The sequence below is a fragment of the Rhamphochromis sp. 'chilingali' genome (assembly GCF_963969265.1).
Source record: "Rhamphochromis sp. 'chilingali' genome assembly, chromosome: 15".
NCBI lineage: Eukaryota > Metazoa > Chordata > Actinopteri > Cichliformes > Cichlidae > Rhamphochromis > Rhamphochromis sp. 'chilingali'.
In genome coordinates this window covers 41,851-69,221 of record NC_137942.1, presented here as the reverse complement: position 1 = coordinate 69,221, position 27,371 = coordinate 41,851, and the positions used below count along the sequence as shown (strand labels likewise).

Sequence of the window (27,371 nt, the reverse complement as noted above, 5' to 3'; positions counted from 1 at the left end):
AATTAGCATCTTGTCTCCATGGAGATAGAGACGCAGTGAATATGTGAGTGGCCTTGAGCAGAGACCAGGTGTGCACTGGATTCATTCTGTAATCAGTCAGAAGATTATAAATAAATGATGGTAAATGGCCTGTATTTATATAGCGCTTTACTAGTCCCTAAGGACCCCAAAGCGCTTTACATATCCAGTCATCCACCCATTCACGCACACATTCACACATTATAATGTCACCCGATGCATTTTATTAACCACTGAACTGGTTGCTTGTGCCTCGTGCTTTTATTTAGAAGGGGCTGTAGCATAGTAAGTCCAGCAGGGGGCGACAGAGTAGAAACTTATTCTGTCAACAGTTTACTGCTCACATGATTAAAATAGATTTGAAGTCATTATTGGTAAGTGCAAACAGACTAACCTTAAATTAGTTTAATTAACAGTAAGTTGAAGACCCCGCCCCCAGGCAATGCTTTAAAGGTTCAGACTGGGTTCAAGTTCAGGGTCAAGGTCCTGGGAAGTCCTCACAAACACCAGAACACGTGTGTGTGTGTGTGTGTGTGTGTGTGTGTGTGTGTGTGTGTGTGTGTGTGTGTGAGATCCTTGGTCAGCTGTTGCTCTTCTTGTCTTTCTCTTTGAACTTTGGCCATTTAGACTCGACAGCAGCTGTCGCCTCTGAGCCAGACAGGAAGAGAAATCTGAAGGTGTGAATACTTAGCGTCCAGGTGAAAGTGCAGTTGCGAATCGGAAAACTTTATTGATATGTACAGACATAAACGTCATGACAACACTTACAGAAGCTTTGTTTTACTGCAGGTCACAACTATCCTCCATCCAACTGACCACTCAGATGGCTGAGACTCATCCACCACATGAAGCAAAAGTTTCTTAACAACAAGAAGACAGTTTGACAAAGTTCACCTGCAAGTGAAGTCTGTAAAAAAACAACATAAATGTATTTTGAGAAGAGACAAAGGTTTTAGGATCACTGAAACTCAGCAGAGTCCATAAAAAGAGAAAAAAGAAATTACTTCTCTTCTTCTTCAGTGAATAAACACTGTTTACATCACAAAAACAGCCTGTTCCTATTGGCTGTCCATTTTCAGTGTAACAGTTTTATTTCTTTTCATTTCCAGGTACATGGACATGTTTTATTAAAAAGGTGTGCAGCAGTCTTTGAGGGGTGTTTGCTTTTATGTCATTAGTGTGTCAGAAATGTTCACCAATCAGGAACAGTGTCAGCATACAGCAAACAAGCTGCCTCAGTCAGTAAAACAACACTTCCCGTTTTATCAACTCTGCAGAAGCTTTGATTTTGCGTAAAGAAAGCACCTGCAGCTGCATTCAACAAACTGGAAGTATTAAGAACTGGGAATACAAACAACTTGTAGGTTGAGTCTTTTGTTGATGAAATGTTAATTAAATAGGTAAACATGTGGTTATATTTGAACTACTTTAACCAGAACTTCTTCACCTGCTAACATGCTGTACTCTCATTGACTGTCAGCTCTTAGGTTCAGGTTAGTAGCACATGCCTGTTATGAATTAATGAGTACTGTCTCAGGCAGTTTCAGATACAATATCAAACACATCCATCATAACATTTGAGTCGATCGAGGTGACTCAGAAACAATCAATAATCAGGGTCACCTGCAAAGTTTGACGTCACACAGGGCATTAACAAAGGTGTTAACCTCTGAACACACCGGAAAAACAGAGTCTCTGCTGAGTTTGTAGAAAGAACGCCAGCTGCAGCTTCCACAGGTGAGAGGAGAAACTGGAGGAACAGGTGTGCTGTCACACGACAGATTCCCTCAGGTTCTCATCTTGAACAAACTCATGAGTGCTGCACGGCGGGGCGGCGCGGAGAACAAACTCGCTCTGAAGCTCTACCCGGGTGGGATGCACCTGACCTGAAGCCGTCTGCTCGTGGCTGCCGCTGTACGGCTGACTCAGTCCTTTAGAAAGAGTTGCTTCTGTCTCTGGTGGCTTGTCCTGTCGTCCGTCCAGCTTCTCTCCGTATTTGTAGGATACCCGTTTGACCTTGCCCCGCTGAAGGAGGTGCTTCCTGTACGCTCTCTGGATCACTGTCGCTGCTACCTCTTCCTGTTTCCTCCGCAGAGTACTGCTGATTGGTTCATATGACTCCTGTATGTCATAATGATCACAGCATCAGAGACAAATAATATTTCTGACAAGCTGTCAAAAATGTTTTTGACAGCTTGTCAGAAACTGAATATGAACAGATAAAAATGCTGCTCTGTTACAAAAACACTGAGCTTGATCTGCTGCATGTTCACCGACACATGAAGAGCCCACGAATCGCCTTCTAAAAATGTCTCTTCATTTCCCATCAGGACAGAAATGTGTTGTGGCCATTTTTGTTGAATTCTTGTGAATCATAATTTTTATCCATTATAACATACTTAAGCTATTTCGCTATTAAAGTCTGTAATTAAAAGTTTAATTTTGGAAAAGTTGTTTGGACCCTCGCATTAACTCAGAGCATGCTTGGTGGAAATGTTTTCCTTGTTGTCAGCTGGTAAGACGGGAGCGTTTTTAAAATGATTTTTTGACCACTCTGTGAACTTGTGGAATTAGATTAACTTTTGTTTATAAGATAACCTTTATTAGTCCCACACTTGGGAAATTTGTTTTGTTTTATAAGTTGTAAGAAATGATTTGGTTCATAATTTTGCAAGAAATAAACAGCATATATTTTTCAAAGAGTCACGTTGGAAGTGCGTTCTGAAACAAACCACCTGCTGCCACCTCAGGCCTTTTCTTGGATTATTCTGTTTGGAAGCTTAAAGGCCGTGACACAGAGGTTAACCATCTTAACCTCATTAGACACCAATCCTAACTCTAACTCTGGTTGCCAGAACATGTAAGTTTTGATTTTATGAGATTGTTTATCTGGGTCTTTGGTCTGACCAAAGAACATACTCATTCTGACTGACACATCAAACATACTTACGTTTTTTGCATTTTTTTTCTTTTCTCCAAAGATTTCTCCACAGATTCATTTGTCACTTGTCATTTACATATATATGAGAGCTTTGTGTGACCGTTAGACATCTCAACATGAAATAAAAATTTAGACAAGCTAAGCATGAAGCTAAGCTATAAACAGGTCTCAGATGTAATAACAGCTTCTACACAAATTCAAAGCAGTACTGAAAGGAAACCAATTACTGGTACTTAAATATGCCCATGTGCAAACTCTCCCAAGAACTGTACATGACACTGGTAAAGACTTTATGATAGAATAGAATAGAACCTTGGATGGGTTGTTGGCTGTGAACTTGTCTTCCATGTTGCCTTTTAGAGCATCCATGGCCCCGGAATCACCTAAAACCTATAAATGTAATATAATATAGTATAATATAATAAAGATCCAATAGAATAAGCTGTAAATGTGAGCAGGTGAGGTTACCTGTGCAGTGAGAGCAAGCAGTATGTCCAGACAGTGCAGCTTTTCTCCGGGTACCAAAGGCAGGTCCATTTGGATCAGGGTGGCAGCGTTGGGTTTGGGAATCCTCAGAGGATCCTGCAGAGCATCGCAGAAGTCTGACAGCTCACTGAGGAACACATTAGAATCCACAGAACTTAACTCTTACAGGTCTTTAGAGAACACCACATCTCAGATTAGAGCCAGACTAAAACACAGGTGGACTCACCTGTAATGTATGAACTGTGAGGCATCGGGGTCAAACTTTTCCCAGGTTTCATAAAACATCTCAAAGTCATCTTCACACAGTGGGTCGCTGCTCTCCTCTGTAGCTACATTGAAGTTCTCCAGGATGATGGCAATGTACATGTTAACCACCACCAAAAAGGACATGATGATGTACGTGGTGAAGAAAACGATGCCTAATGCTGGGCTGCCGCAGTTCCCTCTGACAGTCGTTCCTGGGTTTTCAAAGTCTGGGTCGCAGTCTGGGGGCGTGTTCATGATGGGATTTAGCAGTCCATCCCATCCTGCTGATGTGGTGATCATGAAGAGGCAGATCATGCTGTTTCCAAAGTTCTCAAAGTTAAATATGTCGTCAATCATCGCTTCCTTCTTCACGTAGGCAAAGTTAGACATACCAAAGATGGAGAAAATAAACATGATGAGGAAGAGAAGGAGACCAATGTTGAAGAGAGCAGGAAGGGACATCATCAAGGCAAAGAGCAGCGTCCGGATCCCTTTGGCTCCACGAATAAGACGAAGGATTCGGCCAATACGAGCCAATCGGATCACACGAAAGAGCGTAGGTGATACAAAGTACTTTTCTATGATGTCAGCAAGGAGAAGGCCTAAAGGAAGGAAGGAAGGAAAAAAGAAAGAAGGTGGAAAGGGAAAAGAAAGTATGAGATTCTTCTATTAACGTGTGAATTAAAAAACAAAAATATTAAATATTGTCAGTTTCCTCAAACATGGATTCACCTGCAATGGAAAGTATAACCACCACAAAATCAAAGATATTCCAGCCGACGGCAAAGTAGTGCTGCCGCAGAGCGATGATCTTTAGACCGCACTCTGTGGAGAAGATGATGATGAAAACAAGGTTGACCCAGTAAAGGATGATTTCTTTGTCCTTGCTCTGCTCATCTGTTTCCACCATCATAGTCACCATGTTGAGACAGATCAACACCATGATGAGAACGTCAAAAAAACGTTGGGTCACCAAGTCAAAGACCAGACCCTGAAACTTATTCTGGACACAAAAAATAAAGGAACCATTTAAATCTTGCTCCATCCCAAATGTTTAAATCCTGTTTTCTGCTCACAGGGAGTAATCAAACGGACCTCAGGCCGTGGGATAGGTTTCTGAGGTGTCTTAGAGCCCAGTTTCTTCATGGCGTTGTAATACTTCTTCTGCTCCTCTGTCATGAAAATATCACCTCCTCCCATGTAAAGAAAAAACAACACACAGTCAGCTGGCAAATAGAAATCCAGTAATAAATGATTGATGTCAGTGAGTAAAAACCTATCTTAGCTTTCTGCTGGTTGAAGTTGTCTATAATGACTCCGATGAAAAGGTTGAGGGTGAAGAATGAGCCAAAGATGATAAAGCAGACGAAGTACAGGTACATGTACAGGTTGTCCTCATACATTGGCTGGGATTCCACCTACGCTCCCAAGAATGTAACCATGGTAACCAAGATAAAGGTTAGGGTGAGAATGAAAACTGTTGAGTGATGTCATTCTCTGGGGACACTATTTCAGGGGTTAGGGTGTTGCCATCAGTGTTGGGAAGGTTACTTTTTAAATGTATTCCACTATAGAATACATGCCCCAAGATGTATTTTGTAACGTATTCTGCTACTTTACTCAATGAGAGTAACGTATTCTGAATACTTTGGATTACTTAATATATTATCATGCTTTTTACAACTACATGAATGTCCTATTGCTGTGTGATTTATTACTATTACTGAAGGTTACTCGTCACACCAACTAGATGTTTAAATCTTAATATAAATGAGTAACAGTAGGTGGACATTAGGTAAGGCTGCACTTTTTGCAGCGATCTCGTATAGAAAACTATTCCACGCGTATATAAAACAGGTCCGCGGCTCCGAACCGTAGTAAAGGGACCTCTGGCTAATACGTCGGGTTCGTGTCGGGCTCGTAGCTGAAAACTAGCTTTACTTTGTTGTCTAGGTCGACTTTGCTAGCGAGAGACAGAGAGAGGCGTTGAAAGACTGCTCCAACAGAGCTTATTGTTTCAGAGGAAAACACGAACACGGTGTACAGTCGAGTCTTAATAGCTTACTTACAGCTGGGCTCGTCAGGCTCTCTGTTTGGCTGCAGTGGTTATTATTATATTTACATGCTTCCAGCTCCCGTTTCTGCTCGATGACAGCTCGTACCTTTCCTTTTTCTCCCTCCTCGCGCTCACAGACACATAACGGGTATGGCAGTCCATTCTCCCTGCAGCACAGACTACACTGCCCATCAGGCTACATTCTTTAGGGCTATGACTGTAACACTCTGCTATTGCATTCATATTAAATCATTTTTTGAATAATACATTTTAAAATAATATTTCTTCACGTTATTATGCGGACCACAAGTAGAGGTGACATGGGCCGCGAGATAGAGACATAGACATTTGAGCCTCATAATGCGTGTTTTGTTTGGGTTTCCACCGGCGTGGAATTACCAAAAATAGAGAGAGCATAGCCAAACATATGAAACAGGAAAAGACCGCCATGTAATCCATTTATTTCAACAAAGTAACTGTATTCTGAATATCATCTTTTAAATGGTAACTGTAACAGAATACAGTTACTCATATTTTGTATTTTAAATACGTAACACCAGTACATGTAGTATTCCATTACTCCCCAACACTGGTTGCCATTAGATATCTGATTTCCTTTCCCGCCTAAAGGGCATTGTTTAGGAATCCAACAAAATGAAATAAGCTAAATTGTTGTGATGGCTTAAATGTTTTTCTTAGGTTTACCCGACTAACCACAATAACTCAGAAGCAACGAAACGTTCTGACATGAAAAATTCTCGTCCCTTTCCGTCAGACTTCATTTTTAAATACACAAATCTGCTCACAAGTAGGAGATCTGTGCATCGGTATCAGCACAGTCTCAGTAATCGTTTCAGTACAACTGACCTCTCTTGAGTCTACTGCTCCATACATGATATCCATCCAGCCTTTAAATGTGGCCTGAAAGACAAAAGTCCTGAACATCAGTTTCAGCTGTTCATCTACTGCAAGAATCAGCAGGTAAAGACCCACAAAACATCATGACAGCAATATCTGATCAGTGAGGTCAGTAGAATTATTCTGTATTGATCTATTGGGTTATTTCTCTGTGAAGTCACAGGTGTTCAGACTAACCACTTGCAGCAGAGACAGGTAGCCCATTCCAACATTGTCGTAGTTGATCTTCAGGTTCTTCCAGTGGACCTCAGTGAAGTTTTCCTGAATCAGAGCCAAACACTGGGTCTTGTTGTCAACCCTCTCAGGGAGAAACAACTCTTCCGATGTCTCATTGAAGCAGTAATAAAACTTTCCTGCAAACAGGTTCACGCCCATGATGCCGAAAATCAGCCAGAAGATCAGACACACAAGGAGGACGTTGAAGATTGATGGGACTGCTCCAACCAGAGCATTAACCACCACCTGCAGTGAGAAAGCAACCAGTCAAACACAAATTTACTAGCACCCTGAGACCCTCTTGACAGGGTTGTAGACATGTGCTAGCCCCACCTTCATCCCCTCAAAGCGGGAGAGGGCTCTCAGGGGCCTCAGAGCTCTTAGGGTCCGCAAGGACTTGATGGCTCCCAGCTCAGAGTATCCTAGGATATTTGCTGTTAGCGACACCAGAGACACCTGAAAGACAAATGACACTGGTGGTGAAGTCAGAGTACTAATGTCCTCCTAAAGTAGACTGTTACGCCACAGGGTGTGAGGACCCCAGAATAAACACTTTGTTCTGATTTAAAACAAGCTGTGCATGAACAGAAGTCTATATGAAATATTCAGATTTATTAGCAGTTTAGACATGAACCTGGAGGAATGGAAACCTGTCCTTATTACTGTGGTGGAGTCTCCCTAATGAAGCTTATGCACAAGTTCAATAAGGAATATCTGTAGTCACATATCTGTCTGTTTTCCCGGCATTGCGGCTAATCTAGGCTTTCATTTACTCTCCCACACTGTGCAGCTGATTTTGACATCACTGCTCTAGTCCAGTCATCTTTTGTCCAACCTTCTTCAGGCCAATCAGCCTTTGCTGTGGGTACTATAAATCTCACTGTGTACCCACTCCATTGCAGACCCCTTGGTACAACCCTCCTCCTCCCCATCGACACCTCTCATGACTCAGCCTCCATTCAAGTCTCCATCTTCATTTCCACCACCAGCGTCAAGATTCCTAGGGGTCCAGCCCTAATCCCTATCACCAGTGGGATTCCGTTCTGCTGTGATGGGCCATTGTAGTCGAACCACCAAATACCTCAAACTGAATTCTGAACATCAATAAATTATGTTCAAATCCTTCTAATGATCTCTCCTTATTAAACTATATGCAAGTGTCTGGGGAGACACCAGGGAGCCATGGACATCCATGTTTGTGTCTGTAGAAACCCTCGTTTTGTTTAAAATATGTGGAGGTAAGGCAGAGGTCTTTAGCTCCACTCCAGTGGAGGGGTGGTGCCGCGGGCTCAAGGGGCAGTGCCAGGAAAGTTCCAGGTGGCGGAAATGAGCTTGATGAACTCTTTTCCTTTTTTTAGAGACATCGGGGACTGGCAGACAAGTGTGAAGTACATGAAGCATTGTGTGTTTAACTTAAGCTGCAAAAACACTAGGAACAGTGACTGAATGCTGTGTGGGTCAAACAGGCAGACTGTTGTTGATTCAGTGAAATTGAAGTAGAATTTTTAACCTCCCGTGTTCACATTCCTGTTTATAGAAATCTGGGATGTTTCATAATGTCTGTCAGTTGTATCATAGAAAAACAAAAGATAAACATCAACAGCATCTTTGGTAATCATCCATTCTGTTCTTACATCTACAATGAGGAAGTCAAGCCAGCACCAGGCGTTGGTGAAGTAGGTCTTGAATCCATAGGCGACCCACTTGAGAACCATCTCCACCACGAACACGTAGGTGAACACCTGATCCGCATACTCCAGGATCGTCTTTATGACCCGACGCTGCTCCATGTAGATATCTTCAAAAGCCTGTTTTCAAATCAGCTTTAGTCACCACATGGAAAGGAGTTCACTGTGTAGTGCATCTGCTTGTAGAGTGATATTTATTAAAATAAACCAACACAGACATTTTCAACAAGATTAAAGTGCTTTCTACTAGAGATGGACCGATCCGATATTACGTATCGGTATCGGTCCGATACGGACCTAAATTACTGGATCGGATATCGGAGAAAAATAAAAAATTTAATCCGATCCATTAAATATCACGAAAGCACCTCACAAAACTTGCAACACGCCGTAACTCACCTCAGAACGTTAGCACGTCGGAGCAGTATGCATCACGTGATAGAGCGGCTGTGGCATGCGGGACCTGTCGGTGGTCTGGATAGCATTTGGAGCTTCGCTAGCAACCCGGCATTTCATCTCCGACAAAGTTATCCCCGAGAGAAGTAAAGCAAGTGTGTAAGTCCATCTCTGAATGTTTGTAAAGCATTCCCACGTTAAGCTTAACAAGCGACTGCCTCTCGCTCTCCGGCTGCTACTTCAATCATGAAACTGCTTAATGATCAGCTGATCGGCTTTTCTGTCGCGAGTCCGTGTCTCTTGTTTGCTTTTGGCCCACTTTGCACCAGAAAGAGGAAACCAGCGGCTGAACAACAGCAGCACGTTTAAGCTTGATCAGCTGTTGTTAGAATTTATTTATTATTACTTTCTACACCAGGATCTTTTTCTACGTAGCTGACGGCTGGTAACTTTCCAGGGGCGGATCTAGCAAAGTTTAGCCAGGGGGGCCGATAGGGCATGAACAGGGAAAAGGGGGCACAAAGACATACTTTTCTTTCTTATTCTCATTTAAAATGTCTAGCTTTTAATAAATAATTATCTGACACCCAAAGTTTTAATCTGATGTAAAATGTATAGAAGTCCATTATTGTATATAGTAACTATTACTTTTTAAGTACTTTTTAAAATACCAGAATAGGGAGGATGGTGTAGGTTTAAGTTTATTAGATTGATCAGTATTGCTGAACTATGAAATTTTTTTTTTTTGCATACAGGTATAACAGAATAGCTTTAGTGTAGTTGTTGTTTTAAACTTGAGTATGAACTTATACAAAATGCAGCAAGATATTTAAAAAACAGTTTTGTTGATTAAAAAACACTATATCGGATTCATATCGGTATCGGCAGATATCCAAATTTATGATATTGGTATCGGTATCGGACATAAAAAAGTGGTATCGTGCCATCTCTACTTTCTACACTTGATAGACACAAACAGTTTTATACTGCTTTAGTTTATTCCTCTGATAATTTTACCAAACTCATTTGCTAAAATACAAAAAAAATGGCTCAACAGTAAAGGACTTGGTTCTTTTTGTCTTAAACGGCGAGTTATTTTTAAAAAAAGGCCTCCATTCTGATCACACCAAAGAGCTCACAGGTCACTTTGGATTGTATCTTGCAGGTATTTTAAGGTAGTTCCAGGTATTCCAGGCAAAGGTATTTTCAAGATTAAGATGGTATTTCTCTTCAGTTTCAGACATCAGCAAACTGATGGTGATGGCACCATCAGAACACTTGTTACAAACACTAAGAGTTTATCATGTCACTCACTCAGGCATTCAAACCTGACCTCTCGGTTAACCTGTCATTTAAATTCTGAGTTTATTTAAAGCCTAATCATCTCAAATGAAAAGGAGAATGGAAGTGCAGAATAATCCGTTTCTGAACAAGAAGTTCCAGTTGCACATTTTACATAGTGAAAAAGTAAAGTTTGAACCTTACCCATTTTTGTACACTGCTCATAAAAGTTAGAGGACCACTGTGAAAACACATTAGTCCTCAGTTGGAAAAAAACCACACTGGATATCTGTACCGATAAGAGCTGGGTAATGTGTTAGAAGTGAAAGGATGCCACAATGTTTGATAGAAATTAAAATTATCAACCTACATCAAGCGTGTCGAACTCCAGGCCTCGAGGGCCGGTGTCCTGCAGGTTTTAGATCTCACCTTGGGTCAACACACCTGAATCACATGATTAGTTCATTACCAGGCCTCTGGAGAACTTCACGACATGCTGAGGAGGTCATTTAGCCATTTAAATCAGCAGTGTTCGATCAAGGACGCATCTACAACCTGCCATCCCAGACCTACCTACAGACAACATCCTGAAAATCTAACTAAAAAAAAGGATGCAGCAGGCTGGTCTATTTTGCTGAAATTTTATTGCAGCAACCAACAAATGGCACTCCGTAGTTTGTGTTGTATGCATGGGTGACAATGTCAGAGCCTCTTTCTGATAAGATGATGCTAATGGACAGTCTGAGGTGCCACCTGGTGGCGTTGGATGGATTGAAACATAACGTCCCGGTTGTGTTCTATCACATTTGGGTTAGGCAAGCGTGTGGGCCAGTCAATTGTTGATCCTCTAGTGTTCCAGGAACAGTAATTTCAATAATACGAAAGCAGCTTGAAACTGAGCTTCATAAAAGTTTAATTGACTTGATGCTGAATGCTGATTAAAAGGTGTTTCTTTGAGTTGTCGTGTGTTCATGTAGGGGTATTTGTTATATCTCACCTGTAAAACCTGAAGCAGACATATTAGTAGCCAACATGTGCTTGCCCACACTGTCTCCACAGGTTAGTAATCACTGTACAAATACGAACCAGTCATTTCTGACCTGCTCAGTCACATGATCAAAACAAACCAATCAGCACTGAGAAAACTGAGCAGCAATCAGAATTATGAGGATTAAAAAAACAAAAATATTACAAGCAGAACAAAACATAAAAAACTCAGAAGAAGAAATGAAGGTTTTACCAGAGCACCGCTGCTCAGCAGGATCATGAATATGATGAATGTCTCAAAGTAGTTGTTCTCTACAATAGTGAAACAAGTTCTCCTGAAATTAAACCAGACTTTCCCACGGCCCTGGGAAGTGTCTATGTCCAGGAGTGGACAGCCACTGTAAAACTCTGAAATATCAATTAACAAACAAATGCAGTGTTTGAATTGGCCAATGAAATCACAGCACACATTTAACTTTGCAGTCGGTCCACAAGGAACGCTTCACCTTATAATCACAAACGCTAATGTGTGTCTATGAACGCATGCATGTGCCTACTGTCGCTGCAGCAGTCCACAGGCGTGTTTGTTTCTTCATCTTCCTCCTTTGGGACTTCAGGACGAAAATCTGCAGTACTGCAGACTGATGACATATTGCCCTGAACAAAAAGAGAGCAGTTAAACTTTGATAAAGACAACACTAATACATAATTACTAAAACTAATCCAACACTAATGACATTAATACAGGAGCAGAGCCTAAATTACCTGTGTTTACCTATACTAGCTACTGCATCATGCTGCTGTGAAAAAAGGTCCATAGAATAGAAAGGAACAATAACAGGGATTACTTGTGAGTACTTCTCTTCTCCATCCAGGTCATCTTCCTCTTCCTCTTCATTTTCACGTATGTCAAAGTAGGACTCAGCCTCGGCTATTGGGACCCGCAGGGATGCAATGGTATGGTAGTTACTGGTCAGGATGCCATGGTTAAAGCTAGAGGCTTTGTCATGGGGCTCTGGTTCATCTGAGGTCACAAAGGTCAAAGGTAATACCTCCTTCATCATTGTGTCGTCTTCCTCACAACTGACTGCTAAAGTAAATGGACATTAAATCCAATTTAAAGCTTTTTTTCTTTACACATAACACTAATAAACAATAAACATCTGAAACATGGCTTGTACCACTGGACTGGTCTTGGTTGACTTGTTTCTTATTTCTCACTAAAGCCCAGATGTGTTCCAGGATCCAGAACTTGGTCCAGGCCACAGCCTGGTTAATCCGGTTTATGGCGATTTGTAAATTGTTTTCTCCTTCATCTTCTGGAGCTGCTAGATTATCACCACTGAAAGAACTCAGCAACAAGGCCAGGAACAGATTCAGGACCTGCAACAAAAGGGAAAAGCTTTAGAAACAGATTCATGGCCTAAAATAAGAAGAAACTAATTTAGGAACACATTCAGAATGAAAAAATAACAGTTTTATCAGTGAATGCAAGACAGGCACTGCTTGCTCAGTAAAACCTATAAATCAATATCAATTAAACCAAAACATGAAAGCTGTCTCTCGCCTCACATCTCAGTGTTCTGTCACAAAGCTTCTCTCATTGCCTGTTTACGTCATCCTTTGATTTACTGGCATCTTGTGGGTGCATTTAGCTATCATCTCTGGAAGCAGATTTAAATCTACTTGGCCTGGGCTTGGCAAGCCTGTGGAGCTCCAAAGTCAGCTCAAATGAAGTTGGACTCTGGCAGTGTCTGATGCAAAAAACTTGAGTGTGGTGAGAGCATGGAACAGCACTTTTGGACAGCCTCAAAGCAATTGTGGCAAGCTAATGTACAACTCATAATTCCTATTTATGTGTTTTTGTGGATTTGGAGAAGGCATTTGACCACATCCCTTGAGTATCCTGTGATGGTGACCAGGAGAAAAATGGCATTGTTCCTCCTGAACCCAAAATTCAACAAATGAACAGACTCACTCTCCAGTATCCCGACATAGATACTGGAGAGTGAGTCCCAGGGGGTTGAGGAGTGTGATCCCCCTGTAGTTGGAGCACACCCTCTTTTCCCCCTTTTCACAAAGGGAAATGAGAGGCACTGTCCCAGGACTCTACTCAACATTGCAAAGGCGTGTCAACCAAGAGAGCCTCACAACATCCAGAGTCTTAAGGAACTTAGGGCAAATCTTGTCCACCCCAGGGGCATAGCCACGGACCAGTTGTGTGAGTCATCAGACGGTTTATCAGAGTCGCCATGAGGCCGTCAAAAAGTGCTGTTCCATGGTCTCACCAAACTCGTCCCACGCCCAAGTTTTTGCATCAGCCACTGTCAGAGCCCAATTCGTTTAGCCTGCCAGCACTTGTCAGCTGCCTCTGGAGTCCCACAGGCTAACCAAGCCCAATAAGACACCTCCTTTAGCCTGACAGCTCCCTTGATCTTCCGTGTTTCCCTTGCAGCCGTAGCCCCTTGCAGTAACCACAGCAATGGTGTGGAGGTGTGGAACATGATCTAATGGAACTCAATGTCACCAACCTCCATTAGAATGCCTTAAAAACTCCGCCAGAGGTGGGAGTTGAAGAGCTTTTGGATTTGGGCCTCTGTCAGACGTTCCTAGTGCACCCTCATGTTTGGGTACACCAGGTTTGTTTAGCATCTCACCACCAGTGCACCAATGTGCACCAATGTGCATGACAAATTTCCTTGGGCAAGATACTAACCTCAGGTTAATTTCTGATGCATCAATGCATGTGAATGTTAGATAGAAAGAGCATGGAAAAAAAATCTGCTGTGAATGGTTGATGAGGCTTGTGTTAAAACAAAAACGCTGGGTTTATCGTCTTTGCTTGCCTTTCTGTAAATGTCACCATATACCTTTGACTTTCAAAACCTGAAACAATAAGAAACTGATTTGGGAAAAAGCACTTTCTAGTCAGATACTCACCACCAGGTTTCCAATAACCAGGACCATCATGAAGACAATCAGACACATGGTCTGATCCGACACCTCCATACAGTCCCACATGGTCTCGATCCACTCACCGCACAGCACCCTGAAGATGATGAGGAAGGAGTGGAAGAAGTCATGCATATGCCAGCGAGGAAGCTCACAGTCCTCTGCAATGCGACAGACGCAGTCTTTATAGTTCTTCCCAAACAGCTGCATGCCGACGACAGCAAAGATGAAGACAATGATGGCAAGAACCAGAGTCAGGTTCCCAAGAGCCCCCACCGAGTTCCCGATGATCTTTATCAGCATGTTCAGGGTTGGCCAGGACTTGGCCAGCTTAAATACTCGCATCTGTAAAGGTGAAGAGGCATGTGAGATAAGGGTGAGAAGACAGACTAGCACTAATATCTGGTCCATTAGTGCTCCGGTCCATTCGCACCAGAACCTCTCGCCATAAGAACAGTTTCTTCCCCTCTGCTGTTGGACACATGAACAATAACCATATGACTGTTCCCACCACTAACACATGACCCTACGCTGTGTTCACTGCATCATTCCATGTTTGGCACTGATCACCACCTGCACTCATGTATATATCTTTCAACGTAGCACTCTTAATTCTTATTCTCATGTATATATCTCATGTATATCTCATGCACATATCTTTCCACGTAGCACTTTTAATTCTTATCCCTACTTTTATTTTTTTCCATGTCTATTTAAGTGCTATTTATGACACTATGTTTGCACTGAAGCACCGCAGCAATTTCCTAATGTTGTAAACCTGCTCAACATTTGGCAATAAACCCCATTCTGATTCTGATTCTGATTCTAATATCATTTTTCATTCACTTTCTGAGTAAGTGATGATGGTAATGACAATGATGAGGATGCACTGACCAGTCGGAATGAGCGTAACACTGATAGGCCCTGAACGTTAGCTAATCCCAGTTCAACCAGACTCATGGTGACAATGATGCTGTCAAAGATGTTCCAGCCCACCTACAGCCATGACAAAAAGTACAAAAATGTTACTATAGGAACAGTTGTGAATCATCAGTAAACAAACGCAAAGTCTGACCTGGAAGTAGTAATACGGGTCCATGGCCAGAAGCTTAAGGACCATTTCAGCTGTAAAGATACCTGTGAAGACCTGGGGGTTTAGAGGTGAGGGGTCAGACATCCAAATATGTTAAGATCTTTACTGTGTTTAACAGAGTGTAACATTCATGTGAGCTGAATGCATCTAATCAGGATCACATTGTATGACTCTATCACTGACCAGATTCCCAACACTCAGCAGCTCCTCAAACTCCTCTGTCATTGGATAATGCTCCATAGCCATGAAGACAGTGTTGAGGACGATGCAGATGGTGATGGTGAGGTCCACAAATGGATCCATAACAATGATGAAGAGCCACTGCTTGAGCCATCGCCAACAGCCACAACAGTTCCACTTCAGGAAGATGTCAGCGAACACATACCAACATGGAGGACACGGCCTCTGGTCATCCTCAAATTCTGAAAGTCACAGCTGATTGGTGAAGCATGAGCTTTATTGAGATTTTCTCTAAAGGTCCAGATGTGCACATATCACATACAAATGTCACAGACCAATTAAATGGGATTTATGCAGTGTTCATTGTAAGACAAAGAGCTTCACAGAGGTTATAAGTACAGTGAAGGCTTTCTGTTTGTGTTATGCTTTTTCCCTGCATACTGTCACAAGCCAGAGATCAGAAGTCAAGTGAGATTGTTTAAAAATTTAGACTGAATTTCTATCTCCAGGTGAAGAAGGTTAATTTTCATCTCCCTTGTTCTTGCTGTAGCTATTACTCATTACCACTGTGGTTTAAATCTCTCCTCTGGAGTCTTTGTTTATTTCACCTTCTGCTGCATAGCAGTAGCTCAAAGTTAAATTCAACCTTTGGTTTAACATGTTTCTGCTGTTTGTGGGAAATACATGAAAGCTGTAATTGATTTGAGCTCATTAATGTGCCTATAAACATTTTAGACCAAATGTATTTGAAAGCAGCTGAACAATTACTATAGACATTTATGAACATTGGAGATGATGCTATTTGGACACTGTAGGTTGGTATTTTCAGCTGCAGCAGCTGTGATTTAAGACAGATGGATGATTGAACCCTCATGTTTATCTGGGTTTATGCTAACTTGGGACTCACTGAGGATGAATTTCGTGCCTCCTTTCACTTTCAAGCCAAAGATCTTTCACGTATAAGGCCAGGTGTTAACCACTACACCACAGAGCCACTGAACACTGTTAGTATAGCACAGAGATTTTACCAGAGACTTCAAAATGCTTTTAAAGAGACTTTACATAGGGACCATTCAAATGAAAACGACCAGCTTCGTTTTTCCCGCAAGGTGCTCAACGTCTACCTCTGAACAGTTTGGCCTGGTTGGTCATAATGACAGGACATCCCACAGGCTCTGTGTTAGAGGTAACATGACACAGGTGTATGTACCTTCCATTGCATTGTGCTCTAGCTTGTGGCTGTTTAAATCTGTAGATGAATTTTTCTTCTGCAGTGTTGGGTCTGCATCCTCTAACAGCTCTGCCGTCCTGGTTGCCTGCTGTAATGAAACAAAGATTCAGCTGTGTTTAAATGATCCTGTGCAAGTTTTCATGCCAGTGATCAGACCTCCTCTTCTCTCCTCTTCAGCGCCTCCAGGATCTGAGCGTACTCCTCCTCCTTCTGTTTGGCTTCAGCGATGGTGGCTTGATTCTGCTCGGCGTACGCCATGGCGACCACAGCCAGGATGAGGTTAATGAGGTAAAATGACCCGAGGAAGATGACGACCACAAAGAAGATCATGTAGGTTTTACCGGCGGCTCGCAAAGTCTGCATAGAAACAAAAGAAGGACAGGTGGGCGGAACTGCTGTATGTGCTTTGGCTCTTGGTTTGTCTCATAATATATAAGATGTATGACTAGGGCTGCTCAATTAATCGAATTTTAATCACGATTACGATCTGGGCTTTCAACGATCATTAAAAATGACTGAGCCGATTATTAGCCCCTCCCTAATTTATCCGCGACACCTTAAAGGCCAGTCCGTGAAAATATTGTCGGGCATAAACCGGTCCGTGGCGCAAAAAAGGTTGGAGACCGCTGATTAAGAGGACCCGAGGGAAGCTCGGAAAGCTAAGCAGAAGTTATTTGGAGAGTGACTGCCGTTGGTTGAAAAGAGAGTTTAAAAAAAAAAAACTTCAGTGGTGTTGCACACTATTTTATATTATTTTTTTAAAGTCATTGTTAACCCTTTAAAGCCGGTCAGAGCAGCACGCTCCGTTTTGCGTAACTATTTTTAAATCCCTGTAGAACCTGAACCGTGTAAGCTAGCGCAATAATTTGTTTTGCATATGAAACCGGAGGAGTTGTACTTACATCTGATGCCATCAGCTTGTCCTCGGTCACGGTTTCGTTCCACATATAGCTTTGCAAAAATTGCATAAAAAGCGCTTGCAGGAACAAAAACATAATATTCCAGAAACACGCTTTGCCGTTCCTATCAGCTGTTCGTAACACTTCCCACAGTGAAATGATGCACATGCTGTTTTCTTTGCAAATTTGCATCATAGGATTGTTTTTTGTTTTTCCTGCAATATATAAAAATTGCTGTATCTCCAAAATAAAACTATGAAGACACTCAAAATAAATTTCCTGTGGTGGGAAACTATTTTTTGCAACTTTATTGTATTTAAAGTTTTGAGGGATAAACCTCTTAAATTTCTCCAAGTAGAAATATATGTAAACAAAACAAAAGCGATTTTCAATTTTTTTTGTAGTTTATTGCACTTTTTTGCAATTTATGTAATTACTATGGACTTAATGCATACATATTATTAAAATATGGGCTATAACAGTTGTATTGATGTATAGCAACTTGAAATGCTCCCACAAATGGCACTACAGCATGTAAAAAAAATAATATAAGCTCTGGTGGACTTGGTTCTATAGTAGGTCTTAAAGGGTTAAATAAATATCGTCAAATAATCGTGATCTCAATTTCAGTGAAAATAATCGTGATTATCATTTTTGCCATAATCGAGCAGCCCTATGTATGACACTGTTGCCCTGTTTATGTTCTCATTTAATTCTGCACTCATTTATTTTGTGTTTATTTGGTAAAATGGTAAATGGCCCTTCTCTGTGCTGACGTCACACAGGTGTATTTGTTCTCTTTATGATGTTTATATCTACAGTTATGCTGTTTCAAGCTGTCAAATATTTCAAACGTCACACAAATATTTTTCATCCTAAATTCTGAGAAAGTTAGAAACCGAATGAAACGTAACATGGCAGTGCATCATGGGAAGTCAGGAAACAGACTGTATCTCAAAAATGGATGTAATGTCCAAATGCCATCCCTCAGTTCTCCATATGTTTCTTCCAAGGAGCCAGATTGTCTTGTAATTTAAAAAATTCTCTTGACCAATAGTTTTTCACGTTTTTTCAAGCTTTTTCAAAGTTCTTCTTTTTACATTGGATGTTTTTTCATCCATTTTCAATCCAGTCCTTGTCCCTGACCATTTTCAAATGAAATTTTTTTCTTGTGTGTATTGAGCCTCTGAACTCTGACCTATAAATCATTAACTCATACAAAGCTCTTTACTCAAGGGACAAACCAATGTTGTGGGAAACAGAGTGAAAAGCCTGAAGTATGCCAAATTACACAAGAACTGAAGTGAAAATCAGTCACGACAGGTCTGATGGAGCTACGTAATATTTTAAATCATCATCAGTAGAGTAGTCATCGGCCAGAAGTTTCCATCCACTCATCATGAGCATGAATCTCATAGTATTTTAGGGCTTTTGATGGTATCGGTGAACTGCAGTGAAGGATTGTATGTCACACATCATGAATCACTTTAAAAAACAAGAATTGGATGCAGAGGTTTGTGTACATACAGGCTGACACACACACACACACACACACACACACACACACACACACACACACACACACACACACACACACACACACAGACATTTAAATTTGATTGTATTCGATGGTTTGGGCCCCAGGAAGACATGAAACCACTGTTGTGGAGGCTAATGGGGTTCCTTACAAATGAATAAACCTACAATAAACACACACACACACACAGACACATTATATTGATAAAGAGAGCTGATTTCCCCCATACTGGCTTCTCCTCATTAGCTCCCTGTTTACCCTCTCAAGGCAGGCGTTGCCGATTTGCAACAGTTAAAAACTAACAACCTGATTACCCCACATACATATTTTATGAGTTTGTTTTACTCAGAAGTACCACTGCAGGACTTGGTTGTGCATTAGCAACAAAAAGTTTAATTTGAGCCTGAGAGGGTTACATTTATTATGAATTTAAAATCATGCTCCTCACATACAAGGTCTTAAACAATCAGGTCCCATCTTATCTTAAATGCCATAACAGCATCCTAATAGAGCATTTTGCTGCAGAGTGCTCTCTAATATTGTAGGGTGTCGATTTTCAAGTGACTTGAGATAATTGGTGTGAACTGCTTCTATCCAAACATCAGTTTTCATTAGGAAAGAGTTTAGTGAACTCAAAAGCCAGTTAAGTAGTCGGTTTACTTTCTCGCAGAGACCAAATGGCTCCTGATTGATTGGAAAGTATGCAGCTTTTTCTACATGGAGGATGTGTCCATTTTTACAGTTTGTGGAAACAGCCTATAGTGGACCAGCGAGTTACTGACCAGCTGGAACAGATTTTCCCAGAAGTCCTGAGTCATGAGTCTGAAAAGAGCCAGGAACGCCCAACCGAAAGTGTCGTAGCTGGTGTAGCCGTAGTTTGGGTTTCTCCCTGCCTTCATACAGACGTAACCATCCGGACAGACCCTGGACACATTGTTGTCATCATCTGTGCTCATGTTAACATTACTATTATTGCCATTTACTATTATTTGTATCATTATGTTAACATACCCAGCATCAGAGCTGTTTCCACACAGCAGAGCATCAGCATGACCAGGATAGTAGTAATGGTTCTCTGTGACAGACAGACTGGGGTTACAGCTATGTTCTTCAGAGAAGCTTAATCCTAACCCTTAAAGTATTCCTACCTGGGTTGTTGATGTACTCGTAGAAGTCAAAGTTACTGCTTCCCGTGTTGTTGCTGTAAGTGTCATTGCCATAGAAACTGGTGTTAAGATTACTGTCTGACGTGTGGTTGCTAAGAAATGGTGGTGGCATCAGGACACATTTTTGCCTCAGGTTTCCCATGAAGAGCTGAAGACCAATCAGAGCGAAGACACTGAGGCAGAAAACTGTCAGAATCATGACATCAGCAAGCTTCTTCACTGATTGGATGAGAGCTCCAACAATTGTTTTCAGACCTGCGGATTGGATGGGTGTTAAAGTCTAATCACAAACATCAAAGTCATCACTACAGGGAGACGAAAATCGCTGGTTTTTTGGTGGTTAAACACGTTTTTTGTTTTTTAGGTGCACTTAACATCCAAAATCCAGTCATGTACACACACACTGACCAGGGATGACGGTAATCGTTTTAAGAGCTCGAAGAACTCGGAATGTCCTCAATGCCGACACATTTCCCAAATCCACAAATTCCGTCAAATATCTGGAATAGACACATCATCAACACCTTCATCTCTTATCATCGTCACTATTTTCATAATTTTTTTCACCTTTGTAATCATTCTAATCATCGTCACTTGCATCATCTTCCTTTAATTACTAAATGTTGTTTGAAATTTAACTATGAAGATGGAATATAAATAGCTTCCATCTAAAATAAAATATTTTGCTTTTACAGTTAAAGCTGCTTCTGAGGCTTCTTTTTTTCATTTTGCCAAATAAAATGAAATAAAATTACATCTGAACCGTATGCTGTCTGATTAATACATCAAATGTATGATTGATTATTACGCCATGCTGATGACCATGAAGTCCAGCCAATTCCACGGGTCTTTGAGGAAGGTGAAGTCTCCGATGCAGAATCCTCGAGACAAAACTTTGATAGATGCTTCAAATGTGTAGATGCCTGTGAACACATATCTGTTCAACAAGGAAACAGAGAAAATAAAAAACATAAAACTCATATCAGCAGGGTATTATAGCAGCACAGCAAAATCCCCAACTGGACTTAACACTGGATTTCTGACCATTACATATGTCTGTGTAGGTATCGGTCATCCAGGTCATGGTGGAGTTTGGAAAGAAAGTGACAGTTTTGTGAGGACATTTCACCTCTCATCACCTGACCATCTCACTCAGCTGATCAGGTTGGCTTGTATAGCAGGTACTAGTGATATTGTGTACATGATGGATGCATCACGTCACCCACTTGTTTTCTTACTCTCATGTCTCCATCACTCTGGAACAAGGTAAACCTGTACTCATCAGACCAAGTGACCTTCAGCACCCAGTCCTTGTGCTTTGTAGCAAACTAAGAGTTGCCTTCACATATATGCATGCTCTTACTTTCACGATTAAACAGGATTTCCTCTGCTGAAGTTTTACAATATGATCAGGATTTTTTTCTTATCACATTTCATGGAGGGAAATGAGAGTTTACATATATTCTTCCAGCAGAAATCAGGTTGCAGAGTGAAACGAGGAAAGTAAAGGAGAGCTGTAACACTTAATTATGATTTAAATCAAAGAAACTTTGATTCAGTTAGTTTAATGTTTGATTATTGTTTTTATGTGTCATGTGACTTCAACATGGTACTGTAACCACGTGCCTGGGGCGAACTAAACAACCAAATGACCAAAGCTGCTGAGACTAAGAATCGCTGCTGGAATACAAGAAGTCAAAAGAGGGAACGTGGGTAGTCCAAGGGTTTTTTCCAAAACATTTCCCTCAGAGTGTCATGGTCGCTGTGTGGCAGGCAGGATGAGGACCCAAAATGCAAACTCACGGACTCAGGGGATAAACTCAAAATGCAGCTTTATTGCCGACAAAAGATAAAAGGAAAACTAAACTGGGAAAAACTAACATAAAGTTCACCAGGAAACACAGGGGGAATCACACACAGCATGAGGGAGAACGCGACGCCGAACAGAGGGAGACGCAGACAGAAATACACAGAGGGTTAACGAGGAAAGTGGGAACACACGGGGAACACAGCTGACACAGATAACCATAACGAGACAGGGCGGGGTGAACATAACACTGACGGGAGACGGGCAGAGTCAAACAGGAAGTACAGAGGTTCAGACAGGAGGAGAGAGAGCACGGGGAAAACACAGACATAACGGGCTGGGGAAACATGGAACAACCACAAAGGGAGACGAGGGCTCATAAATACACAGAGGGCACACAGGGGGAGAGAGAGCACGGGGAGAACTTAGACATAACGGGCAGGGGAAACATGGAATAAAACATAAGGAGAGGCGAGGGCTCACAGATACACAGAGGGGCACACAGGGGGTAAAAGCCACGAAGGGAAAACACTTAGGGAACAACACAACAGGGCAACTCAGGAAACATGGCCTAAATAGGGAACAAAATACAAACATACAAGAAAACTAAGAATACTGGGCCAACATGGCCCAGGACCATGACACAGAGCACGTTTTCCAGCTGTTGCAGGATCTTTCTCTCAGCTTTCTGAGAATCTCTGTGCTCACTGATAAACATGTCACGTGGTGTCATAGAGACATCTGCAGAGACCCACCCACGATTATACTCCAGGGTCTCAGACAGCCACAAAACATGAAAAAACCCCCACACAATAACCTGAAACGTGATGTCACTTTAGAGAGAGAGAGAGAGAGAGAGAGAGAGAGAGAGAGAGAGAGAGTGTGTGTGTGCGCGCGTGCATGAACTCACTCGACTGTCTTGCTCCATGCTGGTGGGTCACTCATCGTCATAAACGCACAGTTGGTCAGAATCGTTACCATAATGAACAGACTGAATAAAGTTTTATTTGTAAGAAAAAAAATGTCATCCTGTTGTCATAAAGGCATACTGTGACATTATGCAGGTAGGGTGCAAACTATCGTAAAGGATATGAATGAATGAGGACCTTGATGGCTAAGATCCTGAGTGGGTTGAATGGACTCAGCAGGTGACAGGCGGGTTCAGCATTAAACCTGTAGATCACGTTTCCTTTACTGAGCACAATGAAGGTCTGCAGAGAGACAGACAGGTGAGACACAGGTGACAGGCAGACAGGTGGTATGGTGTTTCTCACCATCAGTATCAAATGATAACATGTAGACTGGTTGGGTAAAGTCCCACACAACCTCAAATATCCTCGAGAGGATAAAGAACTGGTCCATTGTTTCAACCATGACAAAAACTGCTCCTCCTGAATCCAGTGTTCTAGTAGCAAATGAACTCTTGTCTCTGGTACCCTGACATAAACAATTCCAGGAAAACTCAAGACGCTGTATAGGTGGAGCATCCACCCTCCAGTTCTCTTTCATAATGATGGGGACCACCTTCCCAGTCTGCCAATCCAGAGGAACCATCCCAGAGCTCCACATTGTGCTGCAGGTGTGTCAACTAGGAATGCCTTACTACTCAAGCTTTTCACAATGAGTACCACCTCATAAAATATATGGCTCTTGGAGTACTATCCTTATCAATTACATTAAAGTACAGTAGTATCGGCCTAATAAACACCAGATACAGTTTACACAGACAATTTTCTTATGAATGTTATTTATTTTAACTGTCATAAACAGGATGTGACGAGTGATAATAATAACAACTGTACTGCATTAAACCATTCACAGAGGGTGGAATATCCGATCATTAAGTGATGACCTGATGAATCCTGCTTCTGGGTCCAAACTACTCTGCATTTATTAAGGCTGTTGTGTTTTTAGCGTGTTCTCTTTCTATCTTGTTTTATTTAATCTAAAACAGTCAGTGATCACTGTCGGCCTCTCTCGGATTTTACCATTACTATTCATTTTTTAAGCTCAGTTTTTAAAACCTTACAATGTAACTACAGCCCAGCCCATGCAGCAGTATGTTAATGACTAACCTTCTATTGCAGTTGTTCTCCTGACTGAAAATTGGTCCATTAACAGCATCCTGCCATGTGATTACATTTGTTCCTAACCATCGGGAACCCTCTTTGTGTGGAAAAAAAATTGCATTCGTCCTCCAACTTCAGTCACTGCTGTTTGGTTTTCTGTCTTCATTTACGTTGACAGTGAGAGCACTGCTGGCTGCGAAGGTTTACCACTCACTTGCAGAAGAAGCAGATCACATTCTCCTGGCTACCAGGAGCTTCAGCATCCAGGCGATAGTTCCCGACTTACTGACGACATCTCCCGCGCCCCCACCAATTCTCCCGGGGGTCTCTGACTCATCGATGGTGGCTGGGAACGTGGCACCTTGGCACCGCAGAAAAGGGCTGTGTTTTTACCATTAGCGTGACTGCCCTACAACATCCAGGGCTTTTAGAAACTCATGGTGAACCTAATCCACCCTAGGAGCCAGGCCTCCAAGAAACTGCTTAACTGTGTCAGTGACTCACCTCTAGTAATAGGCTAACTAAGCCCAATTCCTTCCCTTGTTCTCAGACTCTGCTAGCTCTACAGAAGCTATGCCAATAGGATTCAGGATGCCCTCAAAGTATTCCTTTCTATGACCAAGTCAGCTGAAGTAAGCAACAACCCACCCTGCTATAAACAGTTTAATTCGAGCACCTCTTTCCCCTTGTGATATTTTGCTTCATCTATAGCCTGAGTTCCCCTTCGCCTGTCGGTACCTGTCAGCTGCCTGTGGAGTCCCACAGGCTAACCAAGCCCAATGGCCCAGTGGCTCTATTCCCCTCTGGTGTCCACAATGTTGATTAGGGATCACGAGAGGTATCAACTGCTTTGCAGCTGCATCTCCTTGCAGCAGCCTAATCAATGAAGGTGTAGAACATTTCCAGCACACCCCCATGATATATTTGGGTGTGCCAGGTGTGTCTGGCATCTGCCCCTGCTACCTGATCCAACTCACCACCAATTGGTGATCAGTTGGCAGTTCAGCTCCTCTCTTCACCTGAGGGCTCAGAACATATGGCCGTAGATATGATAATACAATTACAGAAATGTGTTGTACACTTATGGACATCCTTATGTTCAAACATATATTTCTTTAAACAAAAACACCTTCTTCGACTGGTAGAAAGGATCCAACTCTTCCAGTGGGGTGTTGAGAAACTCAGGAGGTGGGTCTCCATATATAAGGGGAAGAGGTTTTCCGGCCTCCAGGTCACTGGCTGGTTTAGGAAGATCTTCCTCTGCAATCTGTGGCACAGCCAGAGTATGGATTATATGTTTTCAGAGTCCTGATTACTTATCCTTAGCTGATCAGTCAGTATATTATATACCTCAATGTTGTTCTCCTTTCTTATCTGACATTCCTTTTCTTCAGCTTCATGGCGCCGTTGGATTTCCTCCAGTGATGCTGGTGTGAATCGTTTAAAAATCTCTGAACCAATAGGGGGCAAAAGAGGTGCCATGTTGGCATCATGCAGAATCTCCTGAACTTCCCTAGTTCACCTGTCACCTGTAGGGAAAGAAAATGCAGGGGATTTAAGCCCTTCATTAGAAAGGAGCACCATGATGTCACGGTGAAACTAACTAAAAGCGAACTAAGTCAAACAAGAACCACAAGAAAAATGTGACTGTAAATAAAGTGTGAATAATTACGAGAATCAATCAGAAAGTTCACTGGTAATCTGAAATGACGTGACTATTAAAAATACGTTCTACCTTCCTGCCTGGAGCGTTTAAATGTTGTTCACAGCTCAACACTTTCTCTCATATTTTAGAGTCTTTACCTTGGGCCGGAGCTTCCTGCCGTCATGTGGTAGTTATAAGTAAAGCTAAATCAAAACTACAACATTAAATCAGAATGCAGTATCTCACTATACTTCACTTGAGCTTTCATGTTTTCAGTGTTGCTGGTGTTGACCCCACCCTTGCGTTACTATGGCACCAGCAGCTGTTGGGAGTCATCAATTTAACCCTTGGGTGTAAAATTACAGTGAGTACGATGACCTGGCTCATTCCAACACACACACACACACACACACACACACACACACACACACACACACACACACACACACACACACATCCTTTCAGTGTTTCTACATGATTTTCTTTCATACCCTCTTCACCTCTCATTGAACCCCTACATTGTTTTGTATTTTAGCTGGATATAAACTCATCCACCGTGACTCCGACATGTAGCATGTTATAAAAACTTCTTTCAGTGAATATAATCATCACTATTGATCACACTGATGATTGACTACATTTTACAGTAGACTCAGCAGAGAAACTGCATGTCTCCCAGCTCGTCTGTCAGCTCAGTGACTCTGCTGGTTCCCACAAATATTAGGCTACAGGAAGCTTAATAGAGACGCTCACACACACTTTGAATCAGTCCAAAGAATTCATTATTACCTCAAACACTAAGTAACACCTGTGTTAAAATGTTGTTTCATCACATGTAAGAATAACAGATTTAAAATAAATGTAATAACTTTCACTAACATCAATCAGAACAAACACATTTAAAGCTTCGTTAACATTCAGCTCAAAACATTAACTCTCATTAAAAGTGCCACTGCTGTGGAAACACAAAACACACACACACACATGCACATTCATGAACATACAAACACATGAAAGCACAATAGGTCAAATGTAACCACAGAAAATCTGATGATGGCACAAAACCAGGCTTACAGTGAGAGCTGCTGTAGCTGCGTCCTCTGATTTAACCTGAAAGTGTGTGTGTGTGCATTTATATGTCTTTGTTTGTCAATGTGTGCATGTGTTTGTGTGTTTGTGTGAATGTTTGTGTGTCCATCAGTGACATGTCATTCAGCCTCTTGTTCTGGTGATAGCCGGCGCCACACACAGACTGACAGACAGTAATGTTTTGATTCACCACAAGATGGCATCAGAGACCACTTTACATCACTTTACATTCACAGTGACCATTTTAAGTAAAAAACCCATTATGACTAATAGTAATAAACATAATTCATGATAGATTAAATCTGACGTCTGTCCAGACTTTGTTATTCTTTAGCTCCTGTCCCGTTGTTAGATTTAGCTGTGTGTATTCCCAGGTGTCTCTCCTTGGCCCTCATCAGCTCTTGTATTTATTCCCTCAGTTTGCCTTAGTCCATTGTCACATCATCTTGTTTCCTGCTTATCGTACCTCC

At 41.8% G+C, this 27,371-nt stretch overlaps 1 protein-coding gene across 1 annotated transcript; it reads right to left on the bottom strand.

Moving 5' to 3' along the window:
• Positions 1-741: 741 nt before the first annotated feature.
• scn4ab (sodium channel, voltage-gated, type IV, alpha, b) lies at positions 742-26,101 on the bottom strand. The gene is made up of 31 exons (XM_080904318.1): positions 25,971-26,101; positions 25,518-25,696; positions 25,297-25,434; positions 23,176-23,309; positions 23,009-23,089; positions 21,100-21,228; positions 20,700-20,791; positions 20,274-20,546; positions 20,137-20,200; positions 19,908-20,049; positions 16,846-17,046; positions 16,669-16,777; positions 15,462-15,700; positions 15,261-15,332; positions 15,080-15,181; positions 14,174-14,530; positions 12,415-12,616; positions 12,082-12,323; positions 11,791-11,890; positions 11,487-11,641; positions 8,516-8,689; positions 7,215-7,337; positions 6,843-7,127; positions 6,615-6,668; positions 4,972-5,109; positions 4,787-4,891; positions 4,424-4,694; positions 3,672-4,293; positions 3,428-3,572; positions 3,272-3,349; positions 742-2,139 (listed from the first exon to the last, which is right to left on the bottom strand). Exons 2-31 carry the CDS (start codon positions 25,647-25,649, stop codon positions 1,789-1,791), a joined length of 5,310 nt encoding a protein of 1,769 aa, XP_080760444.1. The 5' UTR covers positions 25,650-25,696; positions 25,971-26,101; the 3' UTR covers positions 742-1,788.
• Positions 26,102-27,371: the final 1,270 nt, after the last annotated feature.

Excerpts from the sequence above, each read along its gene's own strand:
- scn4ab (XM_080904318.1), bottom strand. The coding sequence starts at position 25,649 with ATGGCACCTCTTTTGCCCCCTATTGGTTCAGAGATTTTTAAACGATTC. Across the intron at positions 4,294-4,423 it reads GGTTATACTTTCCATTGCAG|GCCTTCTCCTTGCTGACATC; the intron begins GTGAATCCATGT and ends TCCTTCCTTTAG. Across the intron at positions 3,350-3,427 it reads TGCTTGCTCTCACTGCACAG|GTTTTAGGTGATTCCGGGGC; the intron begins GTAACCTCACCT and ends TTACATTTATAG.